The 12,962-nt window shown below is 27.3% G+C and overlaps 6 protein-coding genes across 6 annotated transcripts; 2 read left to right on the top strand and 4 right to left on the bottom strand.

The window, feature by feature from the left end:
• Positions 1–76: 76 nt before the first annotated feature.
• LOC124426642 lies at positions 77–1,720 on the bottom strand. The gene is made up of 5 exons (XM_046968570.1): positions 1,588–1,720; positions 1,274–1,359; positions 632–767; positions 475–530; positions 77–268 (listed from the first exon to the last, which is right to left on the bottom strand). The coding sequence occupies exons 2-5, from the start codon at positions 1,346–1,348 to the stop codon at positions 137–139; spliced, it is 399 nt and encodes a 132-aa protein (XP_046824526.1). The 5' UTR covers positions 1,349–1,359; positions 1,588–1,720; the 3' UTR covers positions 77–136.
• Positions 1,721–1,790: 70 nt separating this feature from the next.
• On the top strand, positions 1,791–2,434 carry LOC124426643. The gene is made up of 3 exons (XM_046968571.1): positions 1,791–1,920; positions 2,053–2,174; positions 2,251–2,434. Exons 1-3 carry the CDS (start codon positions 1,826–1,828, stop codon positions 2,301–2,303), a joined length of 270 nt encoding a protein of 89 aa, XP_046824527.1. The 5' UTR covers positions 1,791–1,825; the 3' UTR covers positions 2,304–2,434.
• Positions 2,435–2,582: 148 nt separating this feature from the next.
• LOC124426639 (WD repeat domain phosphoinositide-interacting protein 4-like) lies at positions 2,583–4,398 on the bottom strand. The gene is made up of 7 exons (XM_046968567.1): positions 4,155–4,398; positions 3,766–4,033; positions 3,435–3,675; positions 3,209–3,357; positions 3,036–3,137; positions 2,846–2,964; positions 2,583–2,772 (listed from the first exon to the last, which is right to left on the bottom strand). The coding sequence occupies exons 1-7, from the start codon at positions 4,201–4,203 to the stop codon at positions 2,666–2,668; spliced, it is 1,035 nt and encodes a 344-aa protein (XP_046824523.1). The 5' UTR covers positions 4,204–4,398; the 3' UTR covers positions 2,583–2,665.
• Positions 4,399–4,970: 572 nt separating this feature from the next.
• On the bottom strand, positions 4,971–6,681 carry LOC124426640 (ATP synthase subunit gamma, mitochondrial). Its single transcript, XM_046968568.1, has 3 exons — positions 6,523–6,681; positions 5,588–6,137; positions 4,971–5,508 (listed from the first exon to the last, which is right to left on the bottom strand). The coding sequence occupies exons 2-3, from the start codon at positions 6,115–6,117 to the stop codon at positions 5,142–5,144; spliced, it is 897 nt and encodes a 298-aa protein (XP_046824524.1). The 5' UTR covers positions 6,118–6,137; positions 6,523–6,681; the 3' UTR covers positions 4,971–5,141.
• A 220-nt stretch (positions 6,682–6,901) lies between these two features.
• Positions 6,902–9,243, top strand: LOC124426845 (telomerase Cajal body protein 1). Its single transcript, XM_046969003.1, has 5 exons — positions 6,902–7,277; positions 7,419–7,927; positions 7,999–8,231; positions 8,333–8,566; positions 8,635–9,243. The coding sequence occupies exons 1-5, from the start codon at positions 7,035–7,037 to the stop codon at positions 8,853–8,855; spliced, it is 1,440 nt and encodes a 479-aa protein (XP_046824959.1). The 5' UTR covers positions 6,902–7,034; the 3' UTR covers positions 8,856–9,243.
• On the bottom strand, positions 9,052–12,815 carry LOC124426844 (disks large-associated protein 5-like). Its single transcript, XM_046969002.1, has 5 exons — positions 12,529–12,815; positions 9,787–12,185; positions 9,486–9,672; positions 9,245–9,409; positions 9,052–9,186 (listed from the first exon to the last, which is right to left on the bottom strand). Exons 1-5 carry the CDS (start codon positions 12,692–12,694, stop codon positions 9,134–9,136), a joined length of 2,970 nt encoding a protein of 989 aa, XP_046824958.1. The 5' UTR covers positions 12,695–12,815; the 3' UTR covers positions 9,052–9,133.
• Between the last annotated feature and the right edge of the window lie 147 nt (positions 12,816–12,962).

Raw genomic sequence — 12,962 nt, 5'->3', positions numbered from 1 at the left:
ATTTGATTTACATACGTCTTACGATCTCTTAATAACAAAGTATAATTTAAAGGTCAAAATTAATTATGACGGGTAATTGTATTATAACTTATTTATTTTAATAAAATTTCATTATTTTGATACATAACAAAATTCTTTAAGAATTAGAATTAGCATTAGGTCCACGTCGACGTCCGAAAGTTTGAACAACATTCACGAATCTACGATTATATTGAATACGTCTCTTGGCACGACCAGTCTTCTTTTTGCTTTTTTCTTGCTTTTCAACCTGAAAAGATATATTTAATAAGTTTATTTGAAGAGTTGATTTATATAAATGAATATTGCACATTCATGAAAAGTTAAGTTGAGATTCAGTACTTAACTTCACTTTAATCTGCTTTTAATATTGCACTAATTCTTTTTTATAATTTGATTAATACAAATTATAATTTAGATTCAATAGTGCATAGTAAATGTCAAATTATAATTTACCTTAGGAGTTTGAGCCTTTACTTTTCCAGCACGTGCTAAAGAACCATGGACTTTACCTAAAAAAAAAAAGAAAAAAAAAGAAAAAAAAAAAGAATATTTAAATGATAAAAAATAAATAATTAAATTGAGTTAAAATCAACATTATAACTAGATTTACCTCCAAGTAGAGGGACTATTAATTCAAGGGTATGAAATGGAAGGTCTCCAACAATAGCTTCATTTTCTAATAGACTGCCAGCACAGTAAAGATTAAACTCTACATTTTCAATATTTTCCAGTGCTGCCAGTTTCTCCTGCAAAACGTAATAATATTTTGCGTTTATAACAAGTTTTCTCTATAAATAGAACATATTGAATATCAAACTGATTTTTAACAAATTGATGTATTTGCATAATACTTTTGTGATATCACAAACACATTAAAAATGTTTTAAATAAAATCTGAAAAATTGAGTGCCAGTCATCAATGACCCACCAGGCGTTAAATTAAACAAATGTTGAAAACTCAAGACAAGATGTATGAACATATTTGTTCATACATAAATTAAAGAAGTTTTCTTATTATTTTAGCATTATTGCTCATTCTAACATTGCAAATTATGCAATTGTTAGATTATCATTTAATGCTATCATTGTATCTGATATGATAGAATATCAAATAAAAATACAGATAAAACATTCAAGTGAAGATGTCTTATCTATAAGCTTTACTTAGCAAAATGTGCAAAAATGGCTGGTATCAGGAATCACATACTTTATGATTTAAATTCGTAATCTAAAAATTCAAAATTAATCATACCTTAATTTCCAGAATCGTTTCATCATTCTGGCAATCAACAACATGTGTTTGCTGGCCACGAATTTGGAGCTGCATGGTTGTGTAATCTAAAACATAAAATTTATAAAGTGAATGCACGTGTGAAACTTCAAAGTTCGACATAACCGATCTATTCATGCAACGCCACGTGCATCAAAATTCTTGTAAAATAAAGTATTTAAAAAAATGTAAATATGTATGTATGTGTGAAATAAGATATAAGAAAACGATTTTCTAGTTTAAGTACATTTAAGATAGAAAAAAAATGAATTATTAAAATATAATGAAATACTAGCCTTGTTACAACGCAATACACAACTAGAAAGAACCAAAACAGGAACTGACTCTAGCTTGTCAATTGACGACACTTTTCACGAAAGTGAAAAGTCACAAGATTAATCTGATATTATCGATTATGATTTATAAAATACGTAGAAATATATATGATTTATCTATTTTATCTTTTAATACATTAAAAAAATGATATAAATATCCAATAAACTTTAGTAGTGTTTAATAGACCTTGAATGAATCATGTCTAACAACATAACAAATAGTATAATTTCCGGTTATTGTTACCAACTACAATTAAAATATCGGATAACTTCAGTGACATTCAGGAGTTTAAGGTTATTTATTGTATTTATACTATAATCTACGAATTAATTTTAAGTAGACAGCTTATAATTTTTATTATAAAATTATAATTAACAATTTTGGTAAAAATTAATATTATTAGTATTAATTATTTTTCAATTTAGGCATAATATGGCTCGTTTTAAAGGTTGGAGATATGGAATTTTTGTGGGAAGTTTTGTAGGAGTGATTGGATTATATCTTTATTCTATATTAATTCACCCTATGATGAATATTAATCATTACAGTATGTATAAATTGTAATTCAATTAAATTACTTGAAGTATTATTAATAGTTGTTAATCTTGAAATATTTATTTTAGAGGCAATAAGAGAACATGCCAAAACACAACTTCCTCGTGATAAAGTCATTTAATAAATCGATTTTATTGAATGCTTTATGTAAAATTAAGTAAAGTATAACATTATCTTACATAATAACCAATGAAATAATTAAATTATATAAGATAGAGTATTAATAATAAAAGCATCTTAGAAAGATATAAATCTAATGTAATTTTTAGTAATCTTATCCAATTATCAAATTTTGTTTATATTTAAATAATAACAAAATTAAATTATTTGCGAAAGTTTTTATAACAATTAGATGTTCTTTGTTTCTTCTTATTTGTTAAATATATGGAAATTAGCTAACTTCCCTATAAAGTTTTTATTTACTGTAGTAAAAAATTCTGAATATGTACAAAATTTAATTTTTGTAAATATAACATTGTTTTGTTAAAAATCATCATCGCATACATCAAGGAAGACATCGAATGCTTCACGGTTACAATTACCATCTGCAGTGAACACATACTTGTGAAATGTTCCATCCATACATATAGCTGAAAAATAAGAGGACATATATTTAATATCGTATTAGTAAAAGTTAAGAATTATGCAAACAATAAGCATTACCTATCACAGAACTTCTTCTACCAAATGCACAAACACAAGCACATTCTGGTGGTACTGTAAATGTAGCCAATGCCCACTGACTTTCAACATAATTTCCCAGAAATCCCATCTTTGAAAAACTATAAAGAAGTCAATCTTTTAAGGCTTGCATCATATTTGGTTCAGAAGTTAGTTAAGTGTATTCACATACGTAGATCTTCTGTTCAGATGAGTATCTTTTAAAGCAAATATATGTACAGTTCCCTTGTCACTTGATACACAGAGGAATTCTGAATCTCTACTAAATGTTATACTAAAAGAATCGCAAATTAGAAAGAATCGCAATATGAAAATATAAAATACATATATAATTTTAAGTAATACCAATATAGTGTAGCAGGATCCGCACCTCTTCTTAACTCAACAAGTAAATGTCTACGTAAGGAATCCCATACTCTAACTAATGTACCCTGAGCAGAAGCAGTTGCAACCATTGTTCCACTTCCATTAACAGCGATACAAGCCAATGCACCCTAATATTAACATTTAAATTTAATATTTCTTTTTTATATTTATTTATTATATTTACAATAGAATATTAAATTAATACCTGATGTGCTGCAAGTGTGGCAGGAGCACTAGAACTTCCTGCTTCTGTAGCACCTAAATCTATCAATTGTACACTACCAAGTTTGTGACCAGGAAAAGCCAATAATTGTTTTTGTGCTGTTGCTAGAGTAGCTACTTCTACTAAGCCTTTAGGATTATCTCTTGTTTCCAATGTTAATAATCTTCTTGTGGGAGTAGGAAATGAAAAGACATGTATCTCTTTTTGAAGAGCCACTATCATTCTAAATCATAAAAATGTTCTTATAATTTCTATTGCATAGTTTTTAATCATTATAAATATATGTAAAGTAAAAAAAGCTTTTACAACTTACTTGTCTCTACGTAATCTAACAGCTTTAATTGGACTAGTAAAAGTAATTTCCATTACAAACTTTTTAGAAAGATCATCATAAATAAGAACAGTATTTTCTGCATATCTTGGACGTGTACCTCCACCCACTATAGCAATAACATTTGTTCTCCAAAGCATTTCTCCAATTGCAATGCTACCCATAAGATCCTGTTCAAAGTGAGCTTTTTCGACTAAAGGTTCTACATTATATATTCTTAAACCAGATTCCATACAACATGTAAAACATCCTAAATAGACAATAAAATAGAAATATTTTGTTTTTAAAAAGTATCGTATAATGCAATTCAGAAAATTTATTTTGATGTCAGAAATAAAGAATTAATTTCATTAATTCAAAACAATACGTACCTTGATCTTGATTAAATCGTAAGCCAAGAATACCTCTTTTTCCTACCATTATTTATTTTCTTCAACAAGCTATGGTTTTCCTAACATAAGCCTTTTTGGGTCGTCGAAATAAATGTTTGTGTCCGTTTCCAAACTAACATGAGTATAATACATCAAGTTACAAAACAATCTTATTTATCAATGAGTATTTTCATCATTGTAGTAATAGCTGTTAGAGCTAATTTTTCCAGGGGGTAATTATTGGTCTGAAGCTACAAATTGGATTTGTATTTATATAACGACCAATAAACGTTTAGTATAGCTTTCATTGGCTTTCATGAAAACGCAGATTAATACCTTTGTTTCCATGTATGTCAGACGACTGCGCAATTAGTTCGTATTTTTTGAATATATAACAATGCATAGAAGATGACAAGTTAATGTATTTACATTAAATAATATACTTTTTGTTTTTATTAAATATTTAATATAATTATAATGTTTAACGTATCATAATTAAGGTTATATTGTAATTTTTGGGATGGAAATATATATATATATATATATAAATAAGTGAAAAAAAAAATAAAATCGTTAGCAGTTTTTACATGACCCTTTAAATTATATAAAAAACATGTTATAAACTGTTTGAACGTGATATAATATTGACTTTTCTTTCAGATAAAAATAATTAATGACAATGATTAGGACATGTATAAACTTCTCTGCATGAAAACTAATAAAATAATTATTTTTATATAATATAATATAATTTAATAAATTTATTCATATAAATTTAATAATAGAAGTGCAGTTTTAATAATTCTGAAATTTCAATTATTTGTTGAAAACTGTATGTATTCATGATCAGTCCAAATTGTAGCACATTTTTAATGAGTTTTTTGTGTACAATATTTTAGACTTATTCAGATACCCCTTTTGTCTGTTTTCTATCTTCTATTATTGATTGCTAATATTAAAACACATTATGGTGTCGAGATGGAATATTTAATCCAATGCAGCAGCACCAGAAATAATTTCAATCAATTCTCTAGTAATTACAGCTTGTCGTGTACGATTAAATGTGAGAGTAAGCTTATCAATCATTTCTCCTGCATTTTTACTGGCATTGTCCATGGCAGTCATACGACTGGATTGTTCGCTGCAAGCTCCTTCTTTCATTGAATAGAATAATAAGGATGCTAATGAGAATTCTAAATAACTTTGTATAACATCATCATCAAGTGAATCATAAACACTTAACTTTGGAGCATTTAATACTGCATTTTTATCAAATAAAGGCAGTTGTTCAACATTATAAGATACCACAGATTTGAATTGGTTGTATACAATGCGGCCAGAACCAAAAGTATAACTGTAAATATTATATAAGTAAATAACAAATTTGAGTAATATATATAAATATATACATATATTAAACAATTACTACATACCCACTGTTCATGATTTCTACAGCAATTTTTGATGCATCAGTAAAAGTAGGTGGCTTACGACCTACTTCAGATGCAACAAATAATATGTTCTTAGCAAATAAACGTGATAAAATTGCACGTGATTTTTCTCCGACACAAATAATCTTTGTATTTTCTCGTTCTGCAGAATCTGCTAATAAAGCATCTCTGATATTACGTGAAACACCAGTATGAACTGCACCACATAAACCACGATCACTGGTTATTGCTATAACTAGCTTTTTTGGTTCTTCAGGTGGTGCAGAAATCTCAGCTTGATCATAAAATATTTTGGTGCCAATACCAAGTGGACGAGCCTGTTTTAAATCACGTTCTGCCCTACTGTATTTGGCAGCAGAAACCATCTTCATGGATTGTGTGATTTTTTGAATATTTTTTACAGATTTAAGACGTATAGAGATGGCTTGAAGTGTTGCCATACCTCGTTGTTGTTGCTCTTGCTGCTGTTTTGCAGCAAGGCGAACTATTGAAGATATACGATTGCAAAACATGTTTGTTTTAATTGTTAGCCCTGCAATTTTATAAAAAAGATAAATAGGAGATCAATTTTATTCACATTACATATTATACATTCATACATTTATTGAATTATATATAAAGATATTTCTGAATTGACAATCAGTCATTTTGGATGTAACATATGAGCAAATAAATTGATTGTTTAAAAACTGACATCATAACAGAATGTACATTACATAATGATTAGCAATAATAGACTTTAATTTCTACAAAATTTTTGGATGATAAATTGGGCATTTATGTAACTATCGAAAATCAAATATGGCAATATTAATTTCGTTTTCGAAGTTTTGGAAATACTTTGTTTCTAAGCGAGCTTAAAATTTTTTAAAATATTTTTAAGTGAAGAAGAATTTATTTAAAAGTAAAAAACTCACCAGATAAAACAATTAACCGAATTACATAAACTTGGAACTACCACAGCTCGTCCACTATTCTGGCACAGAATAGTAATTCATGAAACCATACTTCTACATAGTCAGCGTCTTGCTCGATTTTCTTCGTTCTTATTCGACGAAAGTTGAGATTGCGCGTTCGATTAAATAGTGATAACAGAATGGCGCTAATTTTAAATGAAGAATCAAATGTTTTGAATAAATATTACATTGGCAAAGGTCAAATTATATACGATTTTTAAAGTAAATGAAGAGTATCATAGTTATCATTATATAAAAAATATTTAGATAAATACATATATTGTCCAAAAATGAAAAAAATATTTACATTCATCATACAGAATAAAAAACCTGTTGGTATCACTGCTACAGTGGTCACTGGAAATTTTGTATGTACAGTCTGTAACATTGTATACAAGTACACATGTTTTCATATATCTAGAGTTAGTTTATAATGTTGTATTTTTTCTAAGTTTTGTAAAAAGATATTTATTATGGAGAGTGAAAGTATTAGTAAAACTAGTCTAACATCTTTAGTTGATGATGAAGACAAATTACATATGGATATTGAACTTATCAATCCTGCAATTGAAAATATTTCTATAAATCCTATTTTTATAAAAGAGACAGAAAATAAACAAGCACAAAGTAATGAAACAAATGTAGATACAATCCAAAGGCCTAATATTACAAACAATACAAATGAGATGCCTATTGATCATATATTAAATATAGATGTTAGTGTTCTTTCAATATTTTTAATTAATATATGCATAATAAATTATAAATGATATTTATAAAATGATATTTATATTATTTTATTTAATATATATATATATATATAATATATATATATATATATATATTCAATGTTATAGGAATTAGGCGTATCTTCTGAATTAAATATAGAAAAGATGGAAGCAAATTCATGTGAGAAAACTGAAGTATACAATCTAGATTCAACTTCTAAGAATACAACAAATGATTCTTTTTGTAGTTACAATTGGACTGTTTCACCAAAGTTGATATGTGCTGCTACTAAAGAATATCAACCAACTGTATTCTGCGAGAATTTTACAAAAGGTTGCCAATGGTCTCCAGATGGTACATGTTTATTAGTGCCATCAGAAGATTTTAGAATACGCTTATATGAGCTTCCTACAACATTATATTCTGATAAAATACCATCAAATTTTACAACATTTGATCTTAAAGTTGCTTTAGTTGTTAAGGAAGGAGGACTTATATATGATACCTGTTGGTATCCTTTCATGAATTCATGGGATCCTGCAACATGTTGCTTTCTTAGTACCAGTAAAGAAAGTCCAATACATTTATGGGATGCATTTACAGGAGAATTGCGAGCTACTTACAGAGCTTATAATGAGTTAGTATTAATTTTTGTGCTTTTAATTATTAAATTAAAGCGAATAAATTAAAAAATTATTTGTTCTATAGCGTCGATGAAGTAAAAGCTTCTATTAGTGTTCAATTTATTGATTCTGGTAAACAAATTTTGTGCGGTTTTAAAAATACTCTACAAATTTTTGATACAAACCGCCCTGGACGACAAATTGCAACCATTAATTTTAAGAAAGATTTTCCAAATACTAGTGGAATAGTATCTTGTATTCGTGAAAATCCATTAATGCCAGGCTTGGTGGCATTTGGTACATATTCCAAAAGTATTGGTATGCATTATATTCATAGAATAGTATATTTATCTTTTATGGTAGTAAAATTTTTTTAATTTCACTCAAAATTTTATTTTTTATGTTCTATTCATATTTAGGGCTTTACAAAGATACACCAATCTGTACTTTTAAAACAGCAAATGGTGTGACACAAGTTGAATTTAGTCCGTGTGGAACTAAGTTGTACTCTGCTGTTAGACGTAATAATGAATTTTTATGCTGGGATCTTCGTAATCCTGGTGTTTTACTTTATTCTTTTCAAAAGCGGCAAGCAGATACAAACCAAAAGATACAATTTGATATCACAAATAATGGTCACCATGTAATATCAGGTATTATCTATTAATAAGCTGTTAAGAATTTCAAGAAATACAAGTTTCATATGCTATTTTTTTGATAGGAGGTACAGATGGAAAAATTATTATTTGGGAATTATTTGAAACTGAAAATCATAAGGAAGATGTGAATCCAAAATGTGAATTTAAAGCATCTGAAGATAGTGTGAATGGTGTGAATGTACATAAAAGTTTGCCTATTGTAGCAACAAGTTCAGGACAAAGAATTTATGATACTGAGGAAGTAAAGAGAGATAACAGTGTCAGATTATGGTGGTTTAATTAATTAATTATATCAGATATAGATTTTTTTTTATTACAGATTCAGTAATAATATACTTATAGTATATATTACAGAAATTATTAAAAATATATCATTATACTTTCATTACCACCAAAAATTAGTTTTGTCAAAAACAATTAATGTTAATAAATCATATATTTAATTAGAAACAATTTCTGACAAAAAATGTAATATTGATCTATGCAAGAAAAATAGATGGAAATATTAAAATAGTTGATAAGTGAAAGAGTATATATACAAAAATTATACAATACACGTTATTAAAGTATATGTTTATTAGAATTTCTGACAGATCTCCTCACTCTAGCAGGAACTGAAATTTGATATAATTATTAGTTATGTACGAAATAATAAATTTATATATTACTTACTTTTTGGAGAATCCCATGAAATCAAATCTGTATTAGGTGAAGGAGCTTCTATAAATGTACTATTTTCTTGCAAATAGCTTAGGTTCAATTTACCTTTACTATGTCTAACATGCGGCGTCATTGGATGTGTGACTTTATTTTCTACACAGGCACTACAATCTTCAGCTAGAATAAAGTATCCTTATTATTTTTTAAAGAATAGATTAGTTTTTATTTAACCATATTATTATTTTATTTTTACCATTAAACTTCACACTTTTTCGAGAGGATCTTCTTAGCTCCTTTTTTGAATTTGTTTGTGTGACATTGAAGGATTCTTTCTTTATAAGTTCCTTTTCTTCAAATTTATTTGACATCCTTCGTGATCCTTTTTTTGACTTCACAGGACTCTTATTTTCCTTTTGGTTATCTTTTTCATCAATTGATTCCTAAATAAAATATATTGTTAAGTAGAATTAAAATGAGCTATGCTAATATTTTTTAATAAGCCATATATTATACTAATATATTACTATACTACAAAAAATTCGTTTTTAACTTACTGTAATATTTGTTTTCCTACTTCTTGTAGACATTCTTCTTGCAGAGTTTTCTGTTATAACAGTTCTGTTTCTAAGAGTTCTCGTGTTTGTTTTATTTTCTGCAGATTTCTCTAATGACATGTTTGATAATATGTTTTCAATTTTAGGTGAAGTATTTGTGACAAATTGTTCACATGTCTCTAGGTTTAGAAGAATATCATCTTCTTTGTTAGTTACACTCGATGAAAGTAATTGATTAGTATTAAATTGTAAGTCATTTTCTGAATCTTGGAAAGAATTATCATCGAAATTAAGTTTTTTTTCAGTTTTTATCTTATAATTTATGTATTCAGAATCTAAGTCATAATTTTCTATTCTAGCTAATCTGGCAGCCAGATCTAAATTGTCTTGTACTTCTTCATCAATAGGGACTTCATTTAAGACCACATGATCATTAAAGTTAACTTTCTGCATAGATTTTGTTAAACGTAAAGCATTTATTGAAAAATCATCTTTACGTTTTAATATGCTCTTACTAGGTGTTTGTTTAGAGTTAATATATGATATAGAATCATCCAATTCAATTTTAGGAGTTTTGTACATTTGACTTATTTTCATTAAAGTTATCGGAGTTTTTATTGTTTTACATGATTCTGATAAAAGAGTTTTATGTAATAAACTTTGTCTAGAATTTATTTTTTTACTAGAGACAGATAATTCATCCTTAGAGTCCATAGATTTCAATCGTCTAGTATTATTGTTGAATGAGACTTTATTTTTGTTTTCTATATTAATATTATTTATGGAAGTTAAAGATTCATTTGTGTTTTCATTTATATTTTCTTCTAACATTTTTGAATTGTCTTTATTATTTTTCATTTTTTGCTTTGTAGCCAAAATAAAAGCATGGACTGAACTTTTTTTTTTGGGTAGAATTTTCTTTTTTGCTACTACTTTTTTTTTAGGTTTAACTTTAGTTACAGTTATTTCTTCTTCTTCCCAACCTCTAGAACGAAGTTTTTCTAATGCTTCAAATCGTGTATTACAATTTATTACTTCCATATATGTCATATCCCAGAATCCTTGTAAATCTCTGCAAGTAACTAACATTTCTCCCTTACCAGTCTCACAATCTGATACCAATCTTTGAAATCTTTCAAACTTTTTATTTATTAATAAACGTGTTTGTCCTATAGCTTGATTAATTTGATATTGAGCATCTTCTGTAATATCTGACTCTGTCTGTATATCTGTCCATTTCTTACAAAGTTCATTAAGCCTATCTATTTCTTTTTTTAATATGAAAGCAAAATATTGTGCAGTGCGTTCTTCTTCTTCAATTGATATGTTAAGAGTTTTCATAACTGTTTCTTTCGTAGGAATATCATCAGATGGAGAACCAATACCACGACGTATTTGTTGTTCCTTTCTAGCATTACTTTTACCACGACTAGATACTATGTATGGCGAAAAAAATACTGGATCTTTAGATAAATTTGTTTCAGTTAATGTGGTATCAGCAATCGCTAAAGGAGATGTTACTTTTGTTTGGCTATTATCTATACTTTTAGGAGACTTGTTTTTAGTTTTATTTTTAGAGATATTTTTTGATAAAGAAGTTTTAATTTTAGTATTGGTTAAATTTTTGGATATTTCCTTTTCTGTTATAATAGCTGAAATATTGCCAGGTGATGGTATCATTTGTGAATGACTGTCATTGGAAAAAGTACTATTTCTAAGAAATTCTCCTTCTTTATCAGGACAGTCAAATGTCATCTCATTATCATCAGATGACAAGTATAATTTTATTTCTTTTACTGAATCATTTATTATGTTAATATTAGGTATTTGATCACTTATATTACTTGTTGCTACATCATATTCTTGATCCAATAATTCTAATTTTTCTTTCGATAAAGATACTTTTGCTTTATTCACTTTTTTCATTGGCGCAGAAACTTTTTCAGGTGTATGTAACATAGTCACACGACCAAATAAAGGCATACTTGTTACTCCACTTGGAGCAGTGAATTTATAATTACTAGGTGCAAAAGATTTTTGTTCATCTTTCACACTATTTTTTTCTGTATCTTTTCCTAATAATTTTTCTTGTTTTTTTCCTATAACATTTTGTTTTGGTAGTATTTCTGTAGATATCTCTTGTTTCTTAAGAAGACGTTTTTCAGTAGCTCTGGTAACTCTTTTTGGTGGTAACATAGGTCGTGTAATTTGTTTAGGATTATGCAAACATGATTTGGTATGAGGCAGTATACTAGAATCTTTTATTGGGGGAGAATAGTAATTATGATGAACTACACCCACTTTGAAGACAGGTTTTTTCTTTTTTTGTTCCATTTTTTTAAGTCTATCCCGTTCAGCTTTCCATTTCAATAACTTGCAGTATCTGTTATTCTTGTCATCTGAACAATAAAAATATATTTTTATAAAAATGTAATTTAATAATGAGTACAAAAAAGCTATAAAATTATAACGTAAAATTAATATAATTATAGATCATATAATTGAATATAACTATCTTATAAGAATATATAATTGATTTTTATAATATTGAGTTATATTTTTTGGGAAGAAATTGATTAATAAAAGTAAAAAATAATTTCTATTTTTTTAAATAATTTTAACAAGAGCTACAGACATTTCATAGGTTCTCATAAATTACATCACACACTTTATACTTCATACGATATAATCATTCGAAGATTATTGAAATTTTTGTTTTATTATAAAAATTAATCACGTTACCTTCCGTGTCTATATCAGCAACAACTTCTAATTCTCGTTTTTTTGAAAAATCTTCGGCCCTCTGTTTTTTACGTTTGATTTCGCATATTCTAGCACGAATAGCACGACTGTTTCGTATGTTTCCGAAACCATTATTTGCTTTATATCGATCTTGATAATTAGCCATATTATATCAATAAATAAAATTTGTAAATACTTTTTTATAAAATATTAGTTTTAATAAAAGAGTTTAGTCCACGAGCATTCGATAACTCTCTGTAGTTTACTGGAAGTATAACTGAAAATGTTTTGAAATGTAACATCGCGTTTGAATTGTTTGATGTAACGCGTTTCTGGATTGGTCAATGGTAAACTTATTTTACAATGATGGAGTCCTGTTTATTTAAGATTCTGCCAATCAAAGAGAACATTTCTTGTACTCCAAATGTAACGCC

This window comes from Vespa crabro, chromosome 9, assembly GCF_910589235.1.
Source record: "Vespa crabro chromosome 9, iyVesCrab1.2, whole genome shotgun sequence".
Classification (NCBI taxonomy): domain Eukaryota; kingdom Metazoa; phylum Arthropoda; class Insecta; order Hymenoptera; family Vespidae; genus Vespa; species Vespa crabro.
Note: the sequence above shows the minus strand (reverse complement) of the source record. Positions and strands in the feature narration are given on the sequence as shown.